Source organism: Acipenser ruthenus, chromosome 6, assembly GCF_902713425.1.
Source record: "Acipenser ruthenus chromosome 6, fAciRut3.2 maternal haplotype, whole genome shotgun sequence".
In the NCBI taxonomy this organism is placed as follows: Eukaryota; Metazoa; Chordata; class Actinopteri; order Acipenseriformes; family Acipenseridae; genus Acipenser; species Acipenser ruthenus.
The window spans coordinates 23,575,598-23,602,915 of NC_081194.1; the positions used below are offsets into that span (position 1 = coordinate 23,575,598).

At 37.9% G+C, this 27,318-nt stretch overlaps 3 protein-coding genes across 5 annotated transcripts in view; 1 reads left to right on the forward strand and 2 right to left on the reverse strand.

The window, feature by feature from the left end:
- igf2r (insulin-like growth factor 2 receptor) overlaps positions 1-369 on the reverse strand; it is a 70,986-nt gene extending 70,617 nt beyond the window's left edge. The window contains exon 1 of the mRNA XM_059025269.1: positions 157-369. Coding sequence (XP_058881252.1) covers positions 157-281 — 125 coding nt within the window. The 5' untranslated portion in view covers positions 282-369. The remainder of the gene's footprint in view (positions 1-156) is intronic.
- Positions 370-5,479: 5,110 nt separating this feature from the next.
- c6h1orf198 (chromosome 6 C1orf198 homolog) lies at positions 5,480-8,818 on the forward strand. Its single transcript, XM_034019055.3, has 4 exons — positions 5,480-5,873; positions 6,602-6,652; positions 7,373-7,972; positions 8,384-8,818. The coding sequence occupies exons 1-4, from the start codon at positions 5,568-5,570 to the stop codon at positions 8,438-8,440; spliced, it is 1,014 nt and encodes a 337-aa protein (XP_033874946.2). The 5' UTR covers positions 5,480-5,567; the 3' UTR covers positions 8,441-8,818.
- Positions 8,819-10,727: 1,909 nt separating this feature from the next.
- LOC117410683 (protein unc-93 homolog A-like) lies at positions 10,728-26,462 on the reverse strand. 3 transcript variants are annotated; one of them, XM_034017410.3, is made up of 8 exons: positions 26,249-26,462; positions 18,252-18,433; positions 16,641-16,870; positions 15,506-15,634; positions 13,482-13,693; positions 12,773-12,908; positions 12,539-12,670; positions 10,728-11,994 (listed from the first exon to the last, which is right to left on the reverse strand). In XM_034017410.3, the coding sequence occupies exons 1-8, from the start codon at positions 26,333-26,335 to the stop codon at positions 11,729-11,731; spliced, it is 1,374 nt and encodes a 457-aa protein (XP_033873301.1). In that variant the 5' UTR covers positions 26,336-26,462; the 3' UTR covers positions 10,728-11,728. The 3 variants fall into 3 exon arrangements, with proteins under 3 accessions (XP_033873301.1, XP_058881254.1, XP_033873303.1); XM_059025271.1 differs by lacking the exon at positions 26,249-26,462 and adding an exon at positions 23,468-23,689; XM_034017412.3 differs by lacking the exon at positions 26,249-26,462 and adding an exon at positions 23,154-23,453.
- Positions 26,463-27,318: the final 856 nt, after the last annotated feature.

The window sequence follows — 27,318 nt, forward strand, 5'->3', positions numbered from 1 at the left end:
TATATATATATATATATATATATATAGACACACACACACACGCGCAATACAGACAAGACACAGTCAGGCCTTTGTCATGTGAGTGCATATACAGCTTCCCTATCCTGGTTGTCAACAGTATACTCAGTATCAGTTATATTCCATGATATAGCTTACCCACACAAGTCCTGGTACCATGGTTCAGCCTGATCCGCTGCCGCCGTGCTGCAAATCAAGGTTAATAAAGTTATAACAGAGGTCTGACTGATTAGTAGCAAAATGCTCTTGTTTGTTCTCCCCATAGTTTCTTCCCTGTTCTGCTACAGCTCGCTGTCCGACATGATACAGCAACAACGGCAGTAGGAACTGATAGCGTCACATGACCTGGGCCACATGACTGAGAAATCATATGGTACTAATTGCGTCATAATGAGTCTTCTGTTGTCTCGTCTTCTGACACGTGGAAGCGACAGAATACAGTATAATGAGTGGCGTAAACATTAATCTTTTACTATGGAAACCAATAACCAGGATGCACTTTTTACTTGTCTGATTTTGTGTTATAAACTAGTGAATGTTTTCCTGTGTTTTATTTTATAATAGGCTAGTACTGTATTATTCATTAAGGAAGAACCAATACATATACGGAAGAGCCATAGGGCCATGGGAGAAAAAAATAAAAACTAGCAATTTCGTCTTTAAAACTCGAAATTTCGACTTTTAAAGTCGAAATTTAGCATCTGAAAGACTAAATTTGTTTTTAAAGCACGACATTTCAACATTTTACAACCAGCTGTGTCACGGGAAAAGTCAGAGGAGGCGGAACTCGGAAATCTTGCTGATGACAGCACTGCTGCCTGAAGCGTGCGTTTTTAATAAAGAAAATGCATTTTCCCCACATATGTTATAATCTTATATGTTTGAAAAAGCAGCTAAAATTTGGAGTACGCATGTTATACACAGGGTTGATCAATAATTAATCTACGTTTCTCTTTAGGCAATATACAGTTTTTAATTAAGGCTGGTTTAACAATAATCCAAAATGGAAAATTACCTATATGGTAACAGTATCCTGGGAGACAGTCAGCATGGTTTTAGGAAAGGGAGATATTGTCTAGCTAACCTGCTAGATTTTTTTGAGGATGCAACATCGATAATGGATAATTAATTGCAAAGCATATGACATGGTTTATTTAGACAAAGTCCAAATTTTGACGAAGTCCCGCATAAAAGATTAATCCTCAAACTGAACGCAGTAGGGATTCAAGGAAATGCATGCACGTGGATCAGTGGTTAACATGTAGAAAACTCAGAACAGAAAATAGTGTATCATATTGTATGGACTTATATATTTTAGGAAAAATAGCTGAGATTTGCAAACTACACAAAAAAGACCACATTTGCGGATCAAACCTTCCCCAGCATATGGCACTAAATCAACAAGAAACACAAGACACGTCTTATAGACTATACCACACAATTAAAGTATGAAAAATCATAATAATAATAATTGTGTAGACTAGAGATTATTATTATTATTATTATTTGTTTGTTTAGCAGACGCCTTTATCCAAGGCGACTTACAGAGACTAGGGTGTGTGAACTATGCATCAGCTGCAGAGTCACTTACAATTACATCTCACCCAAAAGATGGAGCACAAGGAGGTTAAATGACTTGTTCAGGGTCACACAATGAGTCAGTTGCTGAAGTAGGATTTGAACCGGGGATTTCCTGGTGACAAGACATTTTCTTTAACCACTGGACCACAGCCACCTTTAAGATGTTGTACATTGCTTTTGCGCCCCGTCTGTGCACTTTTGTCTTGGCCGTTCATGCCATGTTACTGAAAAAACGTCACCTTTCATTCAAATTAGGTTGTAAGCACCCTTAATTTATGTATAGAACAGTTTGGGCATTTTCATGTTTGATGCAGATGTGTAAAACTCATTGCTCCAAAACATTATTTATTTTTTCTGTATGTGCGCACATTATATAATAAACTTGAAATTACTTTGGGACAATCCATTCTTCATATAGGAATGACACCTTGAATGACTATAGACACTGGTGATGTCATTATAATACTTAATAGACATACGCAATTTGCATTGCTCCAAAGTATTTTTTCAGAGACAATTGTCTATGCAGTATAAAAATGATCAATGGGGCAAGACGATCTTTATTGATAAAACAGCCTTAATTAAAAACTGTATATTGCCTAAAGAGAAACGTAGATTAATTATTGATCAATCCCGTGTAAAACATGCATACACCAAACTTTAACTACTTTTTCAAACAGATAAGATTCTATAATATATGTAGGGAAAATGATGGACGACCTGCTGGTGCATGGACCCAGCTTTGAAGAGGCCCTCACATCCCTCCATCAGGTGCTGCAACGCCTGGAGGCAGCGGGTCTGAAGCTGAACCAGGACAAGTGTCGGTTCATGAGGAAGGAGGTCACCTTCCTCGGACACTGGGTGGGGGGTCAGGGCATCAGCACCGAGGCGGACAAGATCAGCACTGTGCGGGACTGGCCTACACCTGCTAACCAACGAGAAGTGAGGGCCTTCCTGGGATTGGCCTCTTACTATCGGCGGTTCGTGGCCAACTTTGCGGACAAGGCAGCTCCCTTGAACCTCCTTAAAAAGGGCAAGTTGTTCTACTGGAGCCCCGGCTGCCAGGTCGCTTTTGAAGAGTTAAAGGCGGCTTTCACTAACACTCCTTTAATCTTTCTCCCCCACCCAGGATTGCCATTCTTGCTGGACACTGATGCAAGCAACCCGGTGATCGGGGTGGTCCTCTCCCAACAGGGACCAGAAGGAGAGCGGGTACTGGGCTACTACAGTCGGGGTTTAACCAAGGTGGAAACCCCATACTCCGTAACTCGCTGGGAGTTGTTGGCTATGGTGGTGGGGGTGCATCAGTTCCGACACTACCTCTGCGGTCTTCCGTTCGCTGTCCGGACCGACCACGCTGCTGTGCAGTGGCTACTGACTTTCCAGGAGCCTGAAGGACAATTTGATCGAGCAGCTGCAGCCTTTCAACTTCACGATACAACATCGGGCCGGGGTCCATCACACCAACGCGGATGCCCTGTCCCGGCGGCCGTGTGCTGAAGCGGTGCTGTGACCACTGGCAGAGAAAGGAGGACCGGGAGCACAAGCTGCGAGCAGAGCAGCACGGAAGAGGCTCGGAACCCGCAGAGCAGCCGTCTGGAATGGGTGACCCAGCCCCGCTAGCAACCTGTGGGCAGCTGACCACGACGGAGGCAGCCGAGTGGAGCCGGCTGCAGGAGCGGGACCCCGATCTCCTTCCTGTCCTGCAGTGGGTGGAGCAGCGACAGCATCCGTCCTAGGAAGCCATTGCCCGACTCTCTCCGGTCGTGAAGGGATGGACACAGTGGTCCCGCTTAGCCATGCAGGAGGGAGTCCTACAGCGTCGCCAGTGACGTGCGGTCAGGGTAGGCAAGGTAGGCACTGCCTACCTAGTGGGAATCCAGCAAAGAAAAAAAAAAAATATATATATATATATATATATATATATATATATATATATATATACTGTTCATTACCTTTCGTTGTCACAACGCATTTGTGGATTTTCTTTTGGTAATATACAAAATTCGATGAAAAGACGAATTCCCTAACATTGCCTTTCCCTACCTACATAATAAGCCGCTCTACTCAATGGCACAAGCGCGTTCCAACCTTAGTCTCAGCAATGAGTGAAAAAAAAGCACAGCGTGTCGCTGCCTTAACTGTGTCACCTAACTACACTAATTCCATTGCACAGTTAATATTGACGCATGTGTTGTTGTGGAAAAAATGCTGTGGGAACAACCGTTGGAAAGGCACAGACCTTCTCTGCCTTTGGGGGCATGTCCTTGAGTTACCACTGTTTAGCAAACCAACCAAGCTATGCTAGTAAGTCTAACATCAACCGATCCGAAAATGAAAAACGCTATATGTCAGCTTAAACGGATCAAAACCCACACTCGGAATCAGACCGATCAAGGGCGGCTCTCATCCCTGGCGCTTATTTCAATTGAAAAGGAGAGACTTTTAAAACTTCAGGTCAAGAGATAGAGATTCTACAATGATGTCACGGACATCTTCGTCCCGAAGTAGGGAAGGATGGACTTCATATACAAGTAGATATATAAGTGCAAGTATTTATTTTCATTTTAATTGTCGGGTATTGGTGAGCAAATGTTTAAAGAATGGTAACAGGTGAACTGTAGGTTTGGGCATTTATAATAGTACGAATTAAATCAGTTTATACACTTTAGAGTACATTCTTTTGTGGACAATAACCATCAATTTGACATTGAGGTCAGATCATAATAAAGTAGGTATTGAAATTTAGTGCCATCTGTCGGTTGAATCGTGTAATTACATCGGGGTTTTCGTTGAGCTGCGTCAATAACAGTCTCGTTCCCAACCGTGCATAATTATAATTCTGCTCTCTATAAGCCTGCCAATCAAATCTATGTAAATTGGGTTGTGAGACTGGCCAGTGCCTATTGTAATGAATGACCCCTACTGGCCGAATAGGCACATTGTATGTGTGCATAAAAGACATGACTACAAACCCCGCTAGGGGGGAGGAGAGATTCCCCTTTAGCAAAACTGTAGCGTGTCTGTCTTTAGTGCTGCGAATCAGCAGTTCCAATCCAAATCTTTGGAAGAGGATAAAAAATATATAATAAATACATTAAAATATGGGCCATTACAAGCCCAACTAGTGGCTCGACTCATACGGGATGTGTAGTCTCATTGCTGAGTTCAGATGTATGTTGCTCTACTCCGGGGAAATAAGTAATAAATAATAAATGACCCCCTACTGGCCGAATAGGCACATTGTATGTGTGCATAAAAGACATGACTACAAACCCCGCTAGGGAGGATTCCCCTTTAGCAAAACTGTAGCGTGTCTGCCTTTGGTGCCCACGATCAGCAGCTTGAATCCAGACCCCGGAGGAGGAAAAAAAATAGTAAAATACATAAAAAGAGGCCATTACACTACCCAACCACTGACCTCACTGCACGTTACTGATATACTGTATGTTGTAAGACGTAGCGGTGGGTGCTAGCATTTTGCGCTTTATCATTTTGCATTTTTTAGCCTGAAGGCTAAGCATATGATAACCATATTTGTATTACTGTATTGAAGTACTAATGCTGTTAAAACTGTAAAGGCACTGGAAATGCCCAGGCTGCCTATTAGCAGGGATCCAAAGTGGCTTGCAACCACTCGATCCATTTAAAGTATTTAAATATATATATAAAGAGTACGTGCAATTCTGACACTACTGTAAAATAATAAAGTCAAGTGTGTGTTACAATGTCAGTGTGGTCAAATATGTACACACAATGCATATCATAGTGTGCATACACATTTTTAATATCAGCTAGTATGCAAACAATATTAAAGTAGGAGATGCTCATTCAAACTCCTGACTTGTCCACAAGGGTGTGCACGTGTTTCTCTTGTACATTACACACAGCCTCGGTCCTTTCCTGTCTCTCACTCAGTTAACGACCTCTCCCTCCCTAGCTTCTCTTCAGACAGCACATCTGGCAAAATGGCCACGGCGGCTGTGTCTGGGTGTGACGGGCTCAGGATGGAGGAGAAAAAGTTTGAGTATTTTTCCTCCATTAACCATATGGCCAAGAAGATCATGCTGGAGCGGCAAAAGATCCGAGAGAAGCATGGCTCTGAGTGGGAGAAACTTACTCAAAGCGAGCAGGAGACCGCCATCGATAACTGGATGATGGACCCGCAGATTCGGGCTCGGTATGCGCTGCACCGGACTGAGAGGGAGGAGGTTGTCAGTTATCCAAAATTGCTGATCCAAACAGGACAGAAAATCGTACATTTTGGAGAAGAGGTGAGAGAAGCATATGGGCTTTAAATAACAACTGGTAATTAGGGTGTCAGTGTAAGTAATAATAGCACAAAAACATCAAGTTACAGTCGCAACAACAACAAAGATCTTACTGAGCCGCCTTTGTTGTTTTTGTATTGTTACCGAGTTAGTTGTCTTAAATAGCCTAGCAAGTAACAGGATTTAAACACATATTTGCCTGCAGTGTTAGAAGTGTAAAAACATACATTTAAATACTGTACTTTTTACTTGCATTACTGAAAATATAGGCAAGCACAACAAACTTGGGCCTGTCTTTGGGATACTCGGATTTAAACAAACCACAGAATGGGTTTAGATTGTGTTGTTGTTTTCAAAATGGTCATTGGAGCTTGTCATTTTATATTCTTTCCGTTGTAGTCCGTCATTACTTTTGCATTGAATTTGTTTCAGATTCCAGAATTATGTTCAGTTAGTTCCAAATTGCTGAGGACTTGTTGAGGCTGATGTTGAGGAATCTAGTTAGTGCATTAAAACAAAAGCATTCAAGATTGCCAGCAATAAGTCAGTTTACTTACTGTACAGACACTGAATGTCAGTAATTGAAAACTAGTCATCCACAATGTTAGTTATGATTTCTGAATGGGTCTAGAAAGTCACTGTACAAAGTGAATATGTTGTTTGGAAAACTACTGCTTTGGTTGCATTATTATTAGGATTTTGTTTAATCAGTTTTGTTCTTATTATTTTAGGATATTATATGGCAGGATGAACACTCAGCACCTTTTTCCTGGGAAACCAAGGTATGTGTGGCTTTGTTTTCAGCAGCTTACACATGTTAAATTAACTTTGCAGATTTGTGCACTTTCAGACTCATGTTGCTGTGATTTACTCCTTAATTAATCATGTTTTAAAATAACAAAAAGAATGAGAGAGAAATGTTTTGAAGGGACTTGTTAGACTGTTATGCTTTGTTTAATGCGCTTAAAGGCCAATTACAAGCATCTTTGAGTCTTGCATATTGATATCTATCTGTGCTATAAAGTTCTTGTAATGCTCTATTTTATTTATTTATTTATTTAGGGTGGGTTCTGTTTACCCTGACAGTTATTAAAAAAAAAAAAAAAAAACAGACTTGCCAATCTTGGAACAATTTTACATTAATAATTTAATCAGCATCTGAACAAACTCATTTTATAATATCCCCTGTTTCAATTAGTATGGTTAATATATGCTTACTGTTATGATTGTGATTATGTTTATTATTAATATTGTTGTCAAACCTGTTACAGTAACCTGGGCCAAACAGTCAACTTCTTTTATCAGGCAGCAAACCCCAGAACAGATATTCTTTTCTTCAATATAAGTGAGGGATGCACCTTGAATAAGCAGCTGCAAATACTCACTACCTTTTCTACATCCACTAGTGTTTTTGTTATTGAATGTATTTCTTCTAAGTGATAATTCATGTGACCAATGCGCATTTGGTTTAAATGTAAGTCTTCTTACATCAACATTTACAGAGTCAATTGGAATTCAGCCTTACATCTCCAGCAGCACCAGAGCAAGGAAGCACCTCTTCACAAATGGAGCCAAAGCTGCAGGCCAAAACCTCTCAACCGGTGAAAGCCTCACATGGCGGTGGTGGCAGCAGCAGCAGCCAGGTAGCAAAGGCATCCCAAGGCAGTAAAACACCCAGCACAGATAGCATATCATCAGGCAGGAAGGAAGAAGAATCTTCTTTTTGGAAAATCAGTGCTGAGAGATCTAGACTGGAGGGAGGCCAGGCGGATTTCCAGTCCTTGACGCCCAGCCAGATAAAGTCCCTTGAAAAAGGGGAGAAGACAGTGCCTTCATACCGAAGACAAGAATCCACACCTAAAGACAAGGAGGAGCACAAAGCTGATAAGCCACGTATCCCCAAACAAGACAAAACTGTGAGCATGAGTGTCTCCTCAACTGTGGCGGAGTGGGAAAGGTCCCAGCCAGCACACCCTTCAGTAAGCACTCAGGATGATGTCTTCATACAGGGACCTGAACCGAAGTCCCCCACCCGTACTGCACCCGCAAAGGAAAATGATAAAGAGGAGTCTGCCCAAGCAGAAAATCCATTCTTTTCCCAGGTAAGAAACTCTGTAGTAAACCTGCTCATGCGACCACCTGGTCTAAGTGACCACTTTAAATTCCTCCCAATGATATTTGTACTGTAAAAAAAGACCTCCTCCAAACTTTTGTCAACTAGATAGAAGTCCATTTAGTTTCTTTCATATAACGGCAAAATATTAGCCCATTTGTTTTTTTAAAGATTAAAGCACATGACATATCTATAACTAGATGGTTCATTGAGTGTATATGGAGACAATAGTCTTTCAGTCTAGTAAAGTCTTCCTCATACACTTGTACACCCTGTAAATAAAATAAACCGTGTATCCCATCAAATTACTTGAATGGTCTCTTACTAATGTCATTTAGTTTCTTTTTTTGCAATTTCTATGTATATGTATTTAGTCATTAAATTATATTTGTTTCAACAGTTTAACACCAGCAGCAACCTTTTGAAGACTGGTTTTGACTTTTTGGATAATTGGTAAAAACCTGCAGAACTATCATGAGGAATCCTCAAGACAGAACTACACCCCTGTGTGTTCTTCAGATTACAGTACAGAATACATTTTCCAACACTTCCATACTGACCACTTCATATTCTTTAGATTGTTCTTTGTATTTATGTATTATGTTTCTTTTAAAAATGCATGTTTTTTTTAGAATGCCTCAACCTCAGTGCAGCTGCATTTAAAACAGTTTACCAAAATATAACAATTTCTTTATTTTCTATATTTATCTGCAAGAATGTATATGTAATCAATACTTTGTTTAATGTCATGCTTGGCAAAGGCTCCACAACTTTGATGGAGTGACTTTCAATTAAACACTAACCAGATATCCAATAAAGTTATTGAAACAATGATCCCAAAGTTTGTTGCTCGAGTTATTGTCTCAAATCATATCAATAAAAATGATCTCCCATGTATGTCTACCCTTTAATCAAAGTTGTGTTGGGGTGAATAAACTCTTTTACAAAACATGAGACAGAAATGAGGGGCAACTGTTTTAGAAGTGTTTTATTATTTCTCATGTTTCAAAAGCAATGTTCACAGGCGAATGTTTAAGGGAATCTAATGGATATTTCACAAACCAATTTTTTTTTCCATAATTTTTAGACATATCCCCTAAGATTTTTGTGCAAATGTGCTGTACAGTACTGGTACGTTTTTGTTACCTGATTCTTAGCCTGCTACCAGAATGACTAAAGATCTATAAGGATTCAGGACACCTTGTAAACTTTAAGGATTATTTAGTTGGTTCCTATCTACAGGAACCCAAAAAAAAGCGGAAACAAAGTACCAAACAACTGCTGTGCTCCGTCAATATTCATCATTCAGTGATTCATAATCTGGTTAATTCACTCAATGTTGACAGAAAATTGTAAAAAGTCCAGTTTTGTTTCTGTATAAGAGCTCTTCACTAATTCACTTTTTTCAGTATTTAAAAAAAAAATGTGATATGCAAGTCAGGTAGATAAATAAGCACTATTCCAATGAGGTAGGGGAGGTACCCATTTCAGCGCATGCAGATACACAAGACAGACAGCGGGTGGCGGTCTCTACTTATTTTGATTCTCTGGAGAGAAAAAATATCTCTTCATTTGTGTTTGTTTGTTAATAAACATATCAACTGTTTTTAGAGTCAGATTAGGGATGGATTGTCATAAAGGGAAACTTCTTTGGACTTGTAAAACCTGGACAGAGATAGGAGTCCGAGACACTTGTTTGCCTCACGCCCAGACATCATAAGGCACTAAAGTCTATAAAGGGAAACTTCTTTGGACTTGTAAAACCTGGACAGAGATAGGAGTCCGAGACACTTGTTTGCCTCACGCCCAGACATCATAAGGCACTAAAGTCTAGTAGTGGGATAAACAATAAACAAACATTTCTTGCTAATTTTTACAAGTACCTTTTGTTGCATATAGATTTCCAGGATTTATTTTAAAAATCTTCTGTATCTGTGTTGCAGTTCACTTCTCTTGCTACAGGTATTAAGACTTTACATTCTGTTTTAGTAATATGACTGTGGGTTCCTAATACCTGTTCAATAGGAAGTGGACAGGAAACAGGTCTTACTGTGACAGGATACATGGCTTTACGACAGTTTAAGCAAATTACAATAAAACAACATACAAAGAAACTTATAAGAAAGCTGTCTCAGCCATTTTTGAAAGGATTAGTTTTCCTACCTTTAAGCAGTGCAACATTAGTCTATTTCAAGTTGAACCCTGATTATATAGTGCAGATATTTATTTTAGTGTGTTGCTAGTTACACTAGTTGGATGGAGATGGCTGATATATCCTTCAAGGTACAACACCTGCTTGGGTCTACCACCATGTTGAATGGAATAGAATGAACTGTGTAAGGAATAGAATGGACTATACAGATCTCAAACAGGAATGTCATAGAACCTGCAGGGGTGCTGAAGGAAATTAAGAATTTCCTCCAAGACAAAAAGGAATCTCATTGGTAACCATTCCCATAGAGATAGAAACAGTGGTGGAAAACGTATGACGTCACACACTAGTTTGATACCCTAGTGTACTCACAATGACATGATTTGTCTAAGTAAACAGTTAGGATTACATTAGTTTATTGTAAAGCTACGTCTTAGTTGGTGCTTATCTTGACGAGAGCCGAGTTCAAATCATAAAGTTTTAACATCTACTCTCGTGTAATGGAAATCATCAATCTTTTTTAGTAAAAGCAACTATAATGAAATGAAACTTACCAACAACAACAACAAAGAATTCTAAAGTGAAAAACATGTTTCATATTATATTCATTTTTAATGTAGTACAATTTCTTCAAATCCATTTTTATTTAATCCATACAAACTATCTTTAAATAACTAATTTGTGAAAACATTTATTACAGAAAAGAACTAAAGATTTGGAGAAGCCCGTTTGCAAACGGCCAGGATCACAACAGTATATTAAAAGGATACAATATAGGATGTCATGGTTACGGTTAGAACTGATTAAATGTAATGATTTTCCACTTAACATTCATTAGCGAGAATCCTTAGGTGTATTCCAGCATCAGCCTGTTTTTGGATGGATTATCTGGAACCAATTTCTAATATATTCCTTCATCATGTGCGTACAAGATAAATCATATATATATATTACATCTAGCTTAATTTTGACATTTAGTAAAACTGAAAAAAATTAAATTTAATAATACTAGCTGTCTTTTCCCCTTAGTACATAAGAACATAAGAACATAAGAAAGTTTACAAACGAGAGGAGGCCAGTCAGCCCATCTTGCTCGTTTGGTTGTTAGTAGCTTATTGATCCCAGAATCTCATCAAGCAGCTTCTTGAAGGATCCCAGGGTGTCAGCTTCAACAACATTACTGGGGAGTTGGTTCCAGACCCTCACAATTCTCTGTGTACAAAGATGCCTCCTATTTTCTGTTCTGAATGCCCCTTTATCTAATTTCCATTTGTGAGTACTGTTCTCATTTCAAAACATATTTTACTATATTATTTTATTTATTTATTTATTTATATTTTATTTACATAAAATGTTCTTTATTTAGATCAATTACAAGTTGGTACACACATCGAGCTACATATACAATTGTAATGTACAGAACACACAAAATACTAGCTTTGTTAAGCTAGTGAAAATGTACTGTATGTGGATGACACATTTATTTTTGTATTTTATTGTATTAAAAGAAAAAAAAAACATAATATTATTTTCTGCAACTGTCCGGTAAATAAAATAGTTAAAAGGAGGTTGAAAGTCCACCACAATACTTCACTACAATTTAGACTGGGCAATATATGGTTTCTCTTCTACCTCTAGCTTGTTCTCAGTGCAGGCAGTAGGATTCCTGTATTCAATGTATTCCACACAGCCATAGAGTACCATGCCTACCACCAACACAGCAAGCACAACATACAGCTTAACATCTACACATAAATAGCTGCTGTATCCGAAGGCTATTACAAAGCCCACAGACTCCCACAGCTTATAGTTGGCAAATGCTGCCTCCATGTGTTTTTCAAACAGAACTCCATAGAGAGCTGAAACGAAATAGAATGCATTGACAATCCGTTATATTGAGTAAAACGTGATATCTTTTTTAAACCCACCAAGTAGTTTCAAAACATTGAATGGTAATAGCAGTTGAACATGTTTTTCTATGTCTTAAAGCTGCAGTGTTTGACAATGTCATTTTCCACATAACGCATATTAGCGGTGCCTTGGGCTTTTTAACTGAAGCATGTGCGACAATTTTATTCTTCCCCATTGTACTTCTCCGCAGTCAGCCCTGAGGAGGAAAGTTAGTTAGAATGGAAAATAAAAAAGTATCCAAGCTGAAACAACAATAGAGAATTATTATTTTGATAAAACTTGAACATTAACAGTTCACACAATATGGAACACAGATGTTTTGTTTTTTAAATGTATATACAGTATGTCATATATTCTGCCTTATATGAACTCCCATTGAAGTGTGTTTTTTACGTAATATGAAACAAATTACAATATCAGATAATATCCTATCAATACAATTGTTTCTGAGAATATGCTACTGTAGGTGTAATATGAATATTTAGAACTTGCCATTTGTTTGTGTCTGCCACACAGCGTCGGCCATTCCCCAAAGGCCAGAAAACACAAAGAACACTGCTAAGTTATCAGGATGAGGTTTCCAAAGAAACAGGGCTATTATACATGACAAGTTTGTGACTGTACCTGCAACAAAAAAAAAAACGTAATAATTTGAAATGAGATGAAATACATTGGGACCATGTCTCCAGTATAAAGGTCTTTCACAGTTAATAACTGTTTTCTTACCTAGGGCAAAAAGGGCGATTCTTCCAGTATAACGTGACAGCTTTCCAAAGGCAATGGAAAAAATGGAGTTTGTAGCACCAAAGCAGATCATCGAATAGCCAACATATCGTATTCCCAGAGCACAGGTCACATAGGACTAAAGAGAGAGACAGTCAGTGTTGGGAGTTCCGGACTGGAACTTGATCCATACCCCAACATTGAGGTAGCACCTTGGACAAGAAACTTGGGAAAGGACATACCTGAACATCAGATGTTGCATGGAATAGCACAGATAGTAATACTATTGCTTTTCACCCCAGGAGGTTCAGGTTTGAATCTGGCTTACATCACATGACCAACTTAGCCTTCAGTGGACAGTTGTCCACATCACAAAAACAACAACCCAGTCTTGGCACAGTTGGCAGCTTGGTGGTAGTCTCAGAAAGAAAGACCTGTGATTGTGTGGACATGCAGACAATACTATGGTCCATGCAGGGCAAGGCAGAGGTTTGTGTGTAGGGAATTCACAAATTGCTACTGCTTGTGCTACAGCTGCTCTATAGATAACTTTTACTCTCTTCCAATGCAACTTTAAGGAGCACCAAAATCCATAATACATGTAAGTATAGGTATATGCATGTCAATATATCTAACGGCTGCTTTGAAAAGTGTAAGCATGTCTGCTATACTGTGCTCCCCCACAGAAATCTAGTACATTTCCATCTATTACCTTGTTGTAGTCTCCGGCGAGGAAACCCTGCTCAAAGCCGCTGTACATTGTCATGGGGATAAGCAGGATCTGTCGCTTGTCTCGGAGATGCTTGAAAGTAGCTAGGAAAACTGAGAAAAATGGCTGCCTGTTGTCTCTGAACTCCTGGGCTGCTTCTTTGTCCAGGTCATCTAGAAACACAGCCACCAGGATCACAGACAACACGCCAACACCTGTATGGGGAACGGCAAACAAAAAGCCTTATACACACAAAGCCTTATACACACACTACATATATGTGTGTGTGTGTGTGTGTGTGACACCTCCCCGGTCTCGGAAGCGTACAGAAACAGCAAACACCTGCCTTTAATTCCAAAATATCACAGAATGTAGCGTGACTACGCCAGTTCAGTGCGATAAGGCACAGAACAAATGATATGATACCTTTAGGTTCTTTTATTCAGAAAACAGCAGGAACAAGGTCACCAAGAAAATCACCCAAATACATTTTAAAAGACACTTGTTTATTGTAAAGTCCTAAATTAGCCACACATTGTTTACAAGGTACTTGTTTAAGAGACAATCATTCTATCCACATGTAGGTAATGAGATTTCGAACGGTTAAACAAGGTTCATATTAATGAGGTCATGTATTAAAGTGCAACAACGCTGCTACCCAGCGAATAGAGGGAATATGCATTATTAAAGGCACAGTAAAACTGTCATAATACAAAAAAAAATATTACGTTCTATAAAAAGTCTACACACACACACAATGTCAGTGCAGGGCAGGGAACACAGAGATAGAGAGAGAAACCAGCACCGCAGTATAGCCTATTCTGTTTCACTTCCTAAATTCCTGTCGGCTACCCAATAGGGATGCTCCATTTACTGGTCCGTTTCACTCTCAGTCATTGTTCCAAACTCCAAATGCTCTGTTCCCACTCCTGTACTGACAAACACAAACCCCAGGATGACCATATCCAGTCTGTAAAAACACGTGATATTTATATTCAAGTGCATAAATTGATCAATAATTCAATTAGTCGGTGCCCAATAAGGCAGATAAAGGGAAATGGGTGGAGAAGTCAACATAACGTGATACACATACACAAACACAAACACCCATCCACAGTGCATGCTCGTAGTGAAAATACAGTTCTTTAGTGCAAACAAAGTGAAGTGTTATCCAGGTTTATGCTGGCCTTAAGCGACAGCTCCTGTATCGTGTTTCAGCTGTCTAAATATTTTTAGACATGACAATAAACAAACAAAAAACTCATGATAAATTCACATCCTCCTTTTAGGTTCACCATTTAACCATCTCAAAGAACAGCTCACTTAACTACGTCCCCTTATATACCGTTAATCATGACCCCTTGGTTAACGAGTGCAACCACTCCTCCAATCCGCGGCTGCCACATCGTTTCCCTTCCGGGTCGATGATTTAGTGTACCGTTGCTCTGACCCATTTCTAGATGGCCGACTTCCATCTAACGAATGAATGTCGGGCCATCCAGTCCAGGGTAGTCAGTTCCCTTTACACAGCGCCCTCACAGGTCGTGAGGGAGACCTAACATCAAGAATCATTCGATCTCTGTCACAACACCCCATAAAAAGTTACAAAACCAGATATACGACTTTTTAACTTTGCAACTGTAAGTAGTCTTAAGTTGTTTATTATTTATTATTGTTTATTATTCGTTTTAGAATAGAACTGTATTTTTTTTTTCTTTCAGATAAAAATTATGGTAATGGGGATTTGGAGTAAATACTAGCCCCTTATCTGTAAACAAATCATTGTTTTCAACCTTCCTGTTTACAAAAGTCCACAAAAGCCTGCAAGTGAATTATTTCTTTACAGTACTGTACCTCACTGACAGATGCATATTATTCTGGATAATGTCTCAATGCCATAGAGGCAGTACTTTTTCAGAACTTCTGACCATACAAGGCTAAAGATAATCAACCATCTTTTTTCATTATGAAAGGTCTTTGCAAAACCACATACTGTACTGGTAGTTCTTTTAATGAAGGAAACTTACCTATGTAAGAACCCACAAGAGTATATCTTAAGGAGTCTGGGGGAATGTCGATTGTGCTGTTTCCAGTGACATTTGTTACAGGACAGTCGGCTGCTCCACAGTGATTTAATTGCTCCTCTGTGATGCTAGCTTTAAGAATAATACATCAAATAATAATAATAATTATTATGAACAATAATAATAATAATAATATAGGAGTTGTGGATAAAGTCCACTGTATGTTTGATAGAAGAAAATTGTTAATTGCAATGCATGGGCCTTCTTTGATGTTCAGGATCTTAAGTAGCAGGATCTTAAGGCCAGCAGTGTGGAGCAGTGGTTAGGGCTCTGGACTCTTGACCATGGGTTCAATCCCAGGTGGGGGACACTGCTGCTGTACCCTTGAGCAAGGTACTTTACCTAGATTGCTCCAGTAAAAACCCAACTGTATAAATGGGTAATTATATGTAAAAATAATGTGATATCTTGTAACAATTGTAAGTCGCCCTGGATAAGGGCGTCTGCCAATAAATAAATAATAATACATACAATTAGTACCTGACTTTCTTTATATATGTGTAACAAAAATGTGATCCGATTTTTTACCTTCTCTTTAAAAAAAAATATCAGCCAAAGGGTTGGACACCTGCCAAAATACAGTCAAGTTAGTTAGAAGAGAAAATGTTCCACAAAGACAGCAAATTCAGTGCCTGATATCAATCCTTAAAGTTGGTCAGATGAGCTCCATTGCCCTTCATGATTTGAACTGGCTTTCAACAGGGAGATGCAGTTAGGTACTATAGTGCAGTACATTTAGGGGGAGGAACAGAAGAACATAAGAAAGTTTACAAACGAGAGAAGGCCATTCGGCCCATATTGCTCGTTTGGTTGTTAGTATCTTAGTGATTGCAGAATCTCATCAAGCAGCTTCTTGAAGTGGGGGAGTTCTCAACCCATTTACAGTTCAAGAGCTGTGCATTGCATTTTGACAAAGTGGAATACTTTCCATGAGTACCAATATTTTCCATGAGTAACAGAAGTCCTTGACCCAATTCGGAGCAGCCTTGTGTGCAGGAGAACAAAACAGAAATGAGCACTGCATGGTATGAATGCAGAGCCCTGTAGAGAATTCAGCATTAAAGCAGCATTATTTTACCTCTGTCATCAGCCAGCTCAAATATCAGTGATGACATCAGATTGCCCCACACTGCAGAAGACTGAAATATTAAAAAGAAGATCCCAAAGTACTGGTTGATTATGTCTCTGCCTTCTTTGTTCTCCTTCTTTCCCTGCATATTTCCACTGATGGTCAAGTAGGTGCACTTTGCTGACCAAAGGGGAGCCCCTCCCAAACCCAGAATTATAGACGTGGGAATCAGCGTTTCCCTAAGAGAGATGGATTATAACAGTTTCAGAGATTGATACAGGAAAAAAAACAGAAAACCTTCATACAATACATCATGAAGACAAGAAAGTTGGTTTCACACTGGTCCACAAAATCGTCAGATCTTGTTTCTAGGCATTTCCCCAGCCCTATCAAGAGCTTCCTAAATTAATAGCCCAGGGGTGCTAACCTGCTTGGATTGGTTCTCAAATCTAACAGTGGTAAATTAGTACATGAAAGGGTATTTGTTTAGAGAAACAGGAGTGGATCCCATATTCGGAAACAAACATATATAGGGCTTGTGCAAATCTGAAATGGCCAGTTAAATATTGGTTTCCCATTAATGACTCAACTGGTTTAAGTATTAGGCACAAAACACAGAGCACATAATAGAAGTGTTGATTGAATAACCAGATTTATTTTTGCATTTGTCCATTGTTTAGCCATAATGTAATGTATTTTGTTTTTGCAGTCAATGAAAAAACAAAGCAACAATGCAGCTTAAAGACTCTATGTACAGGTACTAAGTAAAACTATGATCAATCCATTTTTACATGCAAAAGCAACTTTTTAGGCATGCTAAATTACAGAATGCTAAATTTACAGTACAAAGGGTAGTTCTGGTTTCAGCTCCTTTAGCATGCTGTTTCTCATGATTCTATGACAATGAGGATGGAGCCTGGTGTCGCACCTGTTTAGCCTAACATACTAATCTTGTCATGCAAGCCCCCAAATCAGTAAAGAATGCCTTCTAGAAATAATAACTTTATATGTGTTGAATTTACATTAAGTACAGTTAAGTTTTTTTGTTGTTTGTTTTTTCATTTACTTTTTTTTCAGCTGTTTCATACCTTTAAGAATAATTTAGTAATTTTACTTTGGTTTAAAAAGTTTAATGTAGGGGGTCCCCTGGTAAAAGCGCGCTTGCGTGGTGTGCAGGTCGAGTCAAACAGCCAGGGGAGCGCAGGCTTGCGTCCTAGCTGTGCAAAGTCATCAGTCTTTGCTGGGGATTTGGAAGGGAGCATCACATTGGCCTTGGCGCTCCCGCAGGTTAGGGAGGCAAAACCTGCAGGCACAGCTTCTCCTTATTGCGCTACAGTGGACCCTGCCGGCCAGGCACCCAGTGAGGTCAGGCGGACACCTGCAGTGCTGACCTCTGGCTGACATCTGCTCTCGAGTTCCTGGGTGTAAAAGAGAAAACTGGCTTGGTCGTGGGATCAGAGAACGCCCACTGAACCTTCAGTTCTCCTGAGCTGTGTGGGGAATTGCTGCGGTGAGGGAAAAAAATAATTAGGCATTCTAAATTGAATAGAAAATCAGGGTAAAATAATTGGCCACTCTAAATGAATGCAATTCAATCAAAGAAAGAAAGAATATAATTACCATGATGGATAAAGGTTTCCTAGAGAATATGCTACATAGCAGCCCATGGATACAACAATGGTCCACTTGCAGCCTAGATTCTTAATTAGAATTGGTGGTAGGAACATAGAGGAAAGTATAATGGCTCCATAGAGAACACTTAAGGAGGCCGTTCCTAGGCCTTGATCTGCATTCAGACTGCTCTGTAAAACAAATGAAAATGAATCCTTTACTTTGCAATAGTGGTGGCTGGTGAGGTCTGTGGCAGGGGAGGCAGGAGCGCGAGTGGAGAATTAGTGAGTTTGAGTTGTGGCCGAACCCAACTGTACGGCAATCTTATATGTGTTGGTGTGTGTCAGAGGAGCCTACCTGTGTATATAAGGGTGTCACAGAGCAGCTCACAGGTTGATGGTGTTAGTGTGGAAAAGGCTCCCTAGGTGGGTGGTTAGCTGAAGACGTATTATTCTCCCTCCCTTTCTCTGATCACAGGGCGTCACACAGCAGGGAAGACCAGGTGGATGGCTGTTTGAGGTCTACTCTGACTTTTTCAATCCCTCCTTCTCTCTCTCTCTCTATCCCTGTCTTTACTGTTTCACTGCTGGTAATCTACTGTAATAAACAAAATAATAATGTAATATAATCTACTGTATTAATAAAAACAAATCGCATGTTTGCTTGTTTGTTTTAAATAGTTTTTTTGGAGAATTATAGTTAATTAAATATAATTAAATGATATATTAATATCACATGAGCTACACCATAGCTAGTGCTTCCTTGTTCTGCATTTAACCACCAATGTAATTAGAAGAAAAAAAAGAGAATCCCCCAGCTATAAATGTATTTTAACTATACTGTGGATCACATACAAATGTCCAGGAATAAGCAGACAACTATATAATTTATCATCTCAGTAGAATTGTAATAATTTCATAATAAATAATAACAATAATAAATAACAATTAAGCACAAATGTTATGACAACATTGAAAACGAACTGATTTATACAAAAAAAAGCTGGCTTTATTCAGAATTTCATAGTAAAAATGACCATTTTAAATTTATAATAGTTAAGTTGTTGATTAAAAAAATAAAATAAAATAAGGAGCTCCTCTCCTACCTCCCTAATTATTAAGGCGTCCTCCAAATATATATATATATATATATATATTTAAAAATGGGGAGGCGCTGCCTCCCTAGCCTCCCCTGAGAAACCTCCTCTGGATTGTGTAATGTGTCTAATGAATTCACTGAGATTTTATTTTATATTATATTTACTGACTCCTACTTACTCAAACAGTTATCCTGCTTGCATATTCATATTACTTGTTTACTGACTTAAGAGTATTACTATTGCTTTTGCAAGACAATTTTAGACAATTGATGAATGCATTATTTTCCACATAATCAATATTTACACTGAAGCTGAGATATTATCTGACTATTATTGCTGGCTGAGATTAATGTACTGACGAGCTATAGTGATACTAATGTTCTTTTCTATTTTTGTATCATATATGTATAACTAAGAGTGCTAATTAAAGTAAACCATTACAGTATTAATTATCTGTAATTGGGTATTTAAACATCAATTCTTCCTACATGTACTATAGTATATACATTGTCTTTACTTATTCAGTTCACAATTTTTAGACATGTAAGTCAGACAGAGAAATAACAAGGAGGTGCTGTACCTGCTTTTAAAACCTAGCTGAGCTGATCTTTTTTCCACTATTTGTCTATTTTTATTTATTTATTTTTTTCATTTTCAGTCCTACTGTAACACATTAAACCTGTTTTACTGGTACACTGTTGCTGTAACTGACTAAGAGACTCAGGAGGTAAGAATTTGTTTTTAAAATATTTGGTTATTATACCTTTGGAACTGGATTACTAAAATATTCAAATGTGTGTGAAGCAGTTTATTTGAACATTTTCTCTGTAACTGGTAACTGCAACTGGCCCACTTACTGCCCAAATGTGGCAACCGGCTTAAAGCCATACGATACACATTTGGCCCAGTTTTGGAAAATTAACAATTATATTCCTAAAACTGCAGTCCTCCACTGGTAGCTGGGGTTTGAACTGGGCCACAGCTAACTTTTAAGAATACTGTTGCTTAAATGAATTAGCCATAACCATATTATAGCTATTAAATGAACAAACAAGTTTCACACAGCTTTAAAAAAAAAAAAAAAAAACATATTTAAATTACAAACAGATCACAAAATATTTGTTTTTTGCTTAATTACTTAATTACTTAATTTATGAATGATTATTACCACCACCATGTAATAGTTAAAATGCTATTCAAACCTGTTTAAAAAGACAAGAATGCAGATACAAATCTTGAAAATACATATATAACTGATACCACAAAACACAAATACTTGTACTTGGCATGTATAGCTACACTTATCATTTAGTTTTCAAATGATACAGCCTAGTTATACAGTAGATTAAATTAAATAACCTTACCTTGTTAAAAGGGCTGCCTTAAATGAAGTAAAAAATAAATAACTATAACTCTCACTATATACAATTATTTAAGCCTATCATTTGATCTATATACAATTATTTATTATTTATATACAATTATTTATGTCAAATTTATCAATTTATCTAATGTTTTCTTCCCTTCTCTTCCCTTCTCCATTCAACTGTCTCCAACTTCTGCGACTTAGCTCGAGCAGTTTCCTGGTTTAAACTCGCTCAGGCTATGCTTGTGCGCGTGAATATTTTTTAAATCGAACACTCGTACATTTCTTACTGGTATTTTTTTATGTAGGTCAGTTTTCTACTACATTTCCCTTTAACACTTCTGCCTCTGTTATGCTAAAGTTATTTAAAATTGGATAGGAACAGGTCGACATGTGGGGCATGTTGTCCGTATCCTCCTTTGTAAAAACCTGTGAAAAGTAATCATTTAATATATTTGCTATTTTTTTTTTCTTCGTCTATGATTTTGCCATTTGTGTCTCTTAGACATTTAACCTCCTCTTTGAATGTTCTCTTGCTGTTATAATATTGGAAAAACATTTTGGAATTGGTTTTAGCCCCCTTAGCAATGCTCATTTCTATCTCTCTCTTGGCCTTTCTAACTTCCTTTTTGACTTGCGTTTGCATTTCCAAGTACTCTTTCTGTGTACTTTGTTTTTGGTCCCTTTTAAACGCTCTGTAAAGTGCCTTTTTTCGCTGAATATATTTTTTAATTGATCTATTAAACCATTTTGGCCATTTTCTTTTAGATTTAGATTTGTCTACTTTTGGGATGTAATTGTTTTGCGCCTCTAGTACTACATTTTTAAAAAACAGCCATCCTTTTTCTGTGAATGTTTTCTCTATTTTACTCCAATCTACTTCTGTTAGTCTGTTTCATACCTTCATAGTTTGCTTTTCTAAAATGGTAAACCTTAGCTTTAGTCATTAATTTTTTGGTTTTAAAAATCACTTCAAATGAGACCATGTTGTGGTCTGAGTTTGCCAATGGCTCTCTGACCTCTGTTTTAGTTATTCTGTCTTCGTTATTTGAAAAGACTAAATCAAGGCAAGCCTCCCCTCTAGTCGGTGCCTTGACAAATTGCGTTAGGAAGCAGTCATTTGCCATTTCCACCATTTCAATTTCATCTGTCGTGCTCCCCTCTGGGTTTTCCCATTTTATATGGGGGAAGTTGAAATCCCCCATTAGTATGGCTTCTCCTTTGCTACATGCATTTCTAATGTCGTTGTATAACAGATTAATTTGCTCGGCATCTGAATTTGGCGGTCTATAGCATGCTCCTATTATTATGCCCTTTGAATTTTTGTCCATTATTCGGACCCATATTGATTTGGTGTTGTTTTCTTCATCCAGATTTAACACCTGGGCTTCAAGACTGTTTCTTATGTATAGCACTACCCCTCCGCCTCTTCTGTCCTGCCTGTCTTTCCTATACAGTGTGTACCCACTAATATTATATTCGTCTTCATCACTCTCAGACAACCAAGTTTCTGTAACACCTAACACCTATCACATCATAGTTACTTGTTAGTGCAGTAGCACTATACTTATCTCATACTCATCTCATCTGAGTATGCACAGATTCTGCGATCAGTTGTGCTCAGTTTTGGTTTGACGTCACAATTTGGTTTTTCCCGACTGGGTGTCGCACACTGCTAAGACTGAATTATTGACCACAACTAGATACTGGTGATTCATATGTACGCAAATTTACTTAATACTACCCTGTACACATTTTGTATAGTTTGTCTACTACACTTTAGCCTGTGGTAAATAAAATCCAATCTGTTGATTTTTATTTGACTTTGGTGTTTTTTTCTCAAAGTGTGGATCTAGGGGCTTGTGATTTGTCACCTATTGGAGATCGACGCACTGGTTACTTCAGTTTTAGCGCAGTAAGAAAATATAGACTGCCAGTAGATTGATAATAAAAAGGTAAATTGATCATTTACCTTTGATTAGTAAACGCCTAAAAAAAACTATTCAAATGTGCACATATCTGGTATTTTTGAATTCGGGACACTCAGACCAATTCAAGACTAATGTATGTTTACCTGTGGAACTAAAGCTGTCAATTGATTACTGCAGTGCTTAATTTGTAAATCGGGAGGTCCCGGAACACATAGTGAGCGCGAGACGGGGGTGTTCCGGGGGGCTCTGAGGTACCGGAACGCATGAGAAAAAAAGTGACAAACACAACGTAGCCAGACAATGTAACTATAACCTGTGTTACGGTGTCATCTTTAGCCTTGGCTACAATGCTTGCTGCCGCTAAATGGGCCTTGGTTCGGGCATGTTCAAAAACCTTTTTTCTGAGGGCTCTTTGTTGTTTTTTTTATGTCAGAGGCAGAGGAAGTTACTGTACATTCCACCCACTAATTTGCTAGTTTCATCCCTCCAGTCTTTTCCAGACCCAAGCTCCCTACCTTTTTGCATGTTGTACAGCCCAGCTTTGAATTCTGCATGACAAGCCAGGGGTTATACGTTTGCTTTTTCTTGAACTGAGCCTCCGTCCAAACTGCACCTGCTCCGTGCACTTCGTTGGTCGATGCACTGTCCTCCCTAGTGATGTGCAGTTCGCAAACGAATCGTTCTTTTTGAATGACTCACTAAGGTGAACGATGGGAATCGGATCAGAGTCCCTATTGAATCGGTTCTTTTGATTCACCCTATGAACAAGCTGCGTGGCGCACAGGAGTCGAGTTACCAGTCTATCAAAAGTCACAAAGTGATTCCTTACCTCTCGAGTCTGGCTGATTTGTTCGTTGTAACAAGGAAACCGGGTTGTCTCTCAGCTCGTTGAGTGTTATGAAACTGAAGACCGTATGTGCCATGTTGGATCCAAATTCCCACTTACTTAGTGCACGATAAGAACTCTGTGTGAGCCAAAATGGCGTCAGTTACATCCTCCAGACCATAGCTATATATCTATGATCCAGACGGTGTGTACTTTCTAGAGTGCTGCTTCGCGCTGTCAGAAACTCAGATTACAAGTTTGTGCACCAGAATTATTATTTTTCTTACAGTTCTTCTTAGTTTACTATGTACATAACCTTGTGTAAGTCTGCCAAACAAATAAATAATAAAATGAATCACTACTAGTTGTAGCCTATGTGTGTTTGTTATTTTTTATACACATACAAAATTAATCATATCTATAGTTAACTATTTTGCACAAATTATGATTAATACTTCTAAGACAGCTTGAGTAAAGTCAGCCAAATTACTAAATAATATTAATAATAATAATTGAGATATATACCTCATTTCCAAAATAAATAAATAACGTCTACTGGTATTGTAACGTTATTGTACCCAAGGCTTAATTATATAACTTGTGAATACATATTTGAATGAATGTATTTAATACATGACAATTTACAACTACGGTTAAATATTTTATAATTTAATAATGACGGCGATTCACCTTAGTCCACAAAGTGACACGTAGTATCAGCTACGATACAACGACCTTTTAGGATGATATTGCACATTCTAACGGATGACGTTCTTAAACGTCTATTATATTTTACAAGCAAATTTAAATATACATTTTCTAAATGTTATTTTACTGTGTTAAACACTAACAAATACTATATATATATATATATATATATATATATATATATATATATATATATATATATATATATATATATATATATATATATATATACACGTTTAAACTTTGTTTATATAAAATGTACATGTTGCGGTTATGGGTGTGCTTCAACGTATGATTGATCACATGACTAATCCCAAAGGTTTACTGGATAGAAGAGGAATTGGGCAAATAGCGTTTAGCGTTCGAGCCTCTCTTTTTTGTTGTTGTAAAAAACAATGGGTGACTCCAAATGTATAAAAAAAAAAAAAAACACGTAATAAATGCAATTGACTTTTTTTGTTTTTGTTTTTAAAGATTAAATTAAATTAGATTGATACTGATGGCTAAACAGTGCTAATGGTTCAAACTGTTATGTTATCTCCAGGATTCTAAATATATATTATTATTTTTTTAGTCAAACTGTATTTAATGTAATGTTTATGAACCCAGTCAACCAAATATAGATTCTCCCTAGCTTTTGTGATGTGCAGTTCGTGAACAACTCGTTCTTTCCGGTTCAAATAAACCTACGTAAACCACCTTAATGCGGTCTACATTGATTGGTTTTGTGTCATTGAATCAAATGAACGAAATGAATCGATTCACCAAACTGAACTGAATCAAGTGAATCGAGTCACTAAAAAGAATCGAGCTGCCCACTAGTCCTCCCCGACCTTGTCCCCCTCTCCCGCCGAGTCTGACTCACTAGTAGGTTTACTAGCTAGTGGAGGACTGCCGATGGTGATGCTGAACTGGCGGGATTAGCAGCGCAGACAGCGCTGCTAGCTAAGGCATCGCCGTCAGTAGTAGTTTCCCCCTCATTTTTGATTTTGGCTTTCCTTTCCCACGACACGTTTCAAATTCAGTAGCGACGACTAGCCTAGGCTACGTGACGTGATTACGTAGGGACCTCTCACTAGCTGACCACCACCACAATTTAATTTGGGCAGCATTTTTAACCAGTGTATACTTAAAATAAGAATTTAACGAACGTTTTTGTAGTTGACATTGCGTAGGCAAATTTGTTTTCTACTGTACAGTATAGGTCGAAGTTATAATACGCAATGTTGACAGCAAGTGGCTATAAAAAATGTCACATTATATATATTTTTTTCTACAAAAGAGTTTTGACTAGTACAAATGCAAAGTGTTATTTTTGTGTGACTCTTGTAAAACAAATGTGTAAATTGCTGACAAGCACACAATATAATACTACATTATTCTTTGTATTCATTTTCTGAAGTAAATGCAACAAATAAACAATACCTGTTCGTTTTTGTCAGAAATACAACAAGTTAACAATGTCTGTTTATTGTTTAACATTTATAATTATAAAACAGTTTAAAAATAGGCCTTATGTCTTGTTCTAGTTTACCTGAACTGTCTATGTACCTATCGGTATCCTATCGGTATTGGCCGATATGGGTAGATCACCATTGGCTATCGCTATAGGCCAAGAAAATCTTATTGGTGCATGCCTAATTTTAAACATAACCTTTCATTAGATGATCAACACACTCTACAAGGATGTTTGATTGCTTGTTTGTATTTGTCCTTCTGAGAAAACGTTGTTCAAACTAGTTTTTATTTCCCCAAAAGAATTGCCTTAATTGATGAATGATAAAGAGTTTTGAAAAAGAAAAAAAAAATCATGAATCACATCGATTTTAAGAAGATAAAAAAATCCTAAAAAAATGACACTTTGATGAATAGAGGCCATTGTACCGTAAGTTATCACAGTAAGATATTATATTGTCCTACAATTAGCCCATTGTACCTTAAGTTATCACAGTAAGGTATTACATTGTCTTACAGTTAAGACTAGAACACTAGTCAATTTTCAGGCAACTTTTTCTAGCAACTGTTAATGTAAAGCAGTTGTAGTATACATTTACACCCAGCAGCACGTTACTGTACCTGTAGACTCTGAAGTCCTCCATAAGCTGTAAATAATAGCAGAAATCCAAAGGAAACGATTAGGATGTTTTTCAAATGGCTACCCATTTCTTCTCAGCTTAAAGGCAATTCATCTGTGTGTCAGGCAGCCAAACTGAAGCATGCATACATGATATTGGCAAAAACTCTTCTGGTTGTTAAAAACAGTTGCTACACCCACAGCCTTAGGCTGAAGGTACTAGTCTTTCTGATAATGAACTTTGTTGAGAGACAAAGTTCAATATTGTTGTGCAAGTGTCATCCACAATCTGATTAACAGTTGGCACAGCATCCAAAACCTCTTAAATATATATACATAGAGAGAGAGAGAGAGAGAGAGAGAGAGAGAGAGAGAGAGAGAGAGAGAGAGAGAGAGAGAGAGAGAGAGAGAGAGAGAGAGAGAGAGAGAGGGAATGCACAGTGACACATAAAACTATTTACTGAATTTACCTAAATAATTTAACTAAAGATGTAATTATCTGGGTCTCTACGGTGAGTTTCCCATTATGTTCCTGATAAGAAACAAGCATCTGCCTGTAAAAGCAGTTACTATATTTAGCATGGCATCATTTGCCTTCATGAATATTAATTTATAAAACTTTAGTGATGGATGAAGACTGTGTTTCAATATTTTTGATGATGGTTTTAGGATAATCTCGGTATCAGTAAGGACATCCTGGCCAATCACTTGATCCCATATATCCCGATGCTTTTCAGACCAACCCTAAAACCAGAACACAACCTAACAGATTATACAGCAGTTCACTTCTTAATGGTGTATCATAATAACTACAGTATGGGTTTAAAAAAAAAAAAAAAACTCATCTAATCTGCATAACATTCACACACCCTTCTGTTTTGCCGCTGTTGTATTTTAGAAAAATACACCCTTTATTCTTGTAACTTCTTTTTTGAAAGTTTAGCACCAGAGAGCCTACTGTTGCTAAATTATTAAATACCGCCTTAGTCAAGCCCCCCTTACAACTTCTCACACGTTTGCTTAACATAGTAAATTGAACTTTCACTTTTGTGTCACAATACTATACCTGTCT

What these genes read in the sequence shown, in the direction of transcription:
- c6h1orf198 (XM_034019055.3), top strand. Translation starts at nt 5,568, where the DNA reads ATGGCCACGGCGGCTGTGTCTGGGTGTGACGGGCTCAGGATGGAGGAG. An exon ending in CTTTTTCCTGGGAAACCAAG is followed by an intron (nt 6,653 to 7,372) that starts GTATGTGTGGCT and finishes CAACATTTACAG; the next exon opens with AGTCAATTGGAATTCAGCCT. An exon ending in AAAATCCATTCTTTTCCCAG is followed by an intron (nt 7,973 to 8,383) that starts GTAAGAAACTCT and finishes TTGTTTCAACAG; the next exon opens with TTTAACACCAGCAGCAACCT.
- LOC117410683 (XM_034017410.3), bottom strand. Translation starts at nt 26,335, where the DNA reads ATGGGTAGCCATTTGAAAAACATCCTAATCGTTTCCTTTGGATTTCTG. An exon ending in GAGGACTTCAGAGTCTACAG is followed by an intron (nt 18,434 to 26,248) that starts GTACAGTAACGT and finishes TTTGTTTTACAG; the next exon opens with AGCAGTCTGAATGCAGATCA. An exon ending in TGAGCTGGCTGATGACAGAG is followed by an intron (nt 15,635 to 16,640) that starts GTAAAATAATGC and finishes TTATTCTTAAAG; the next exon opens with CTAGCATCACAGAGGAGCAA.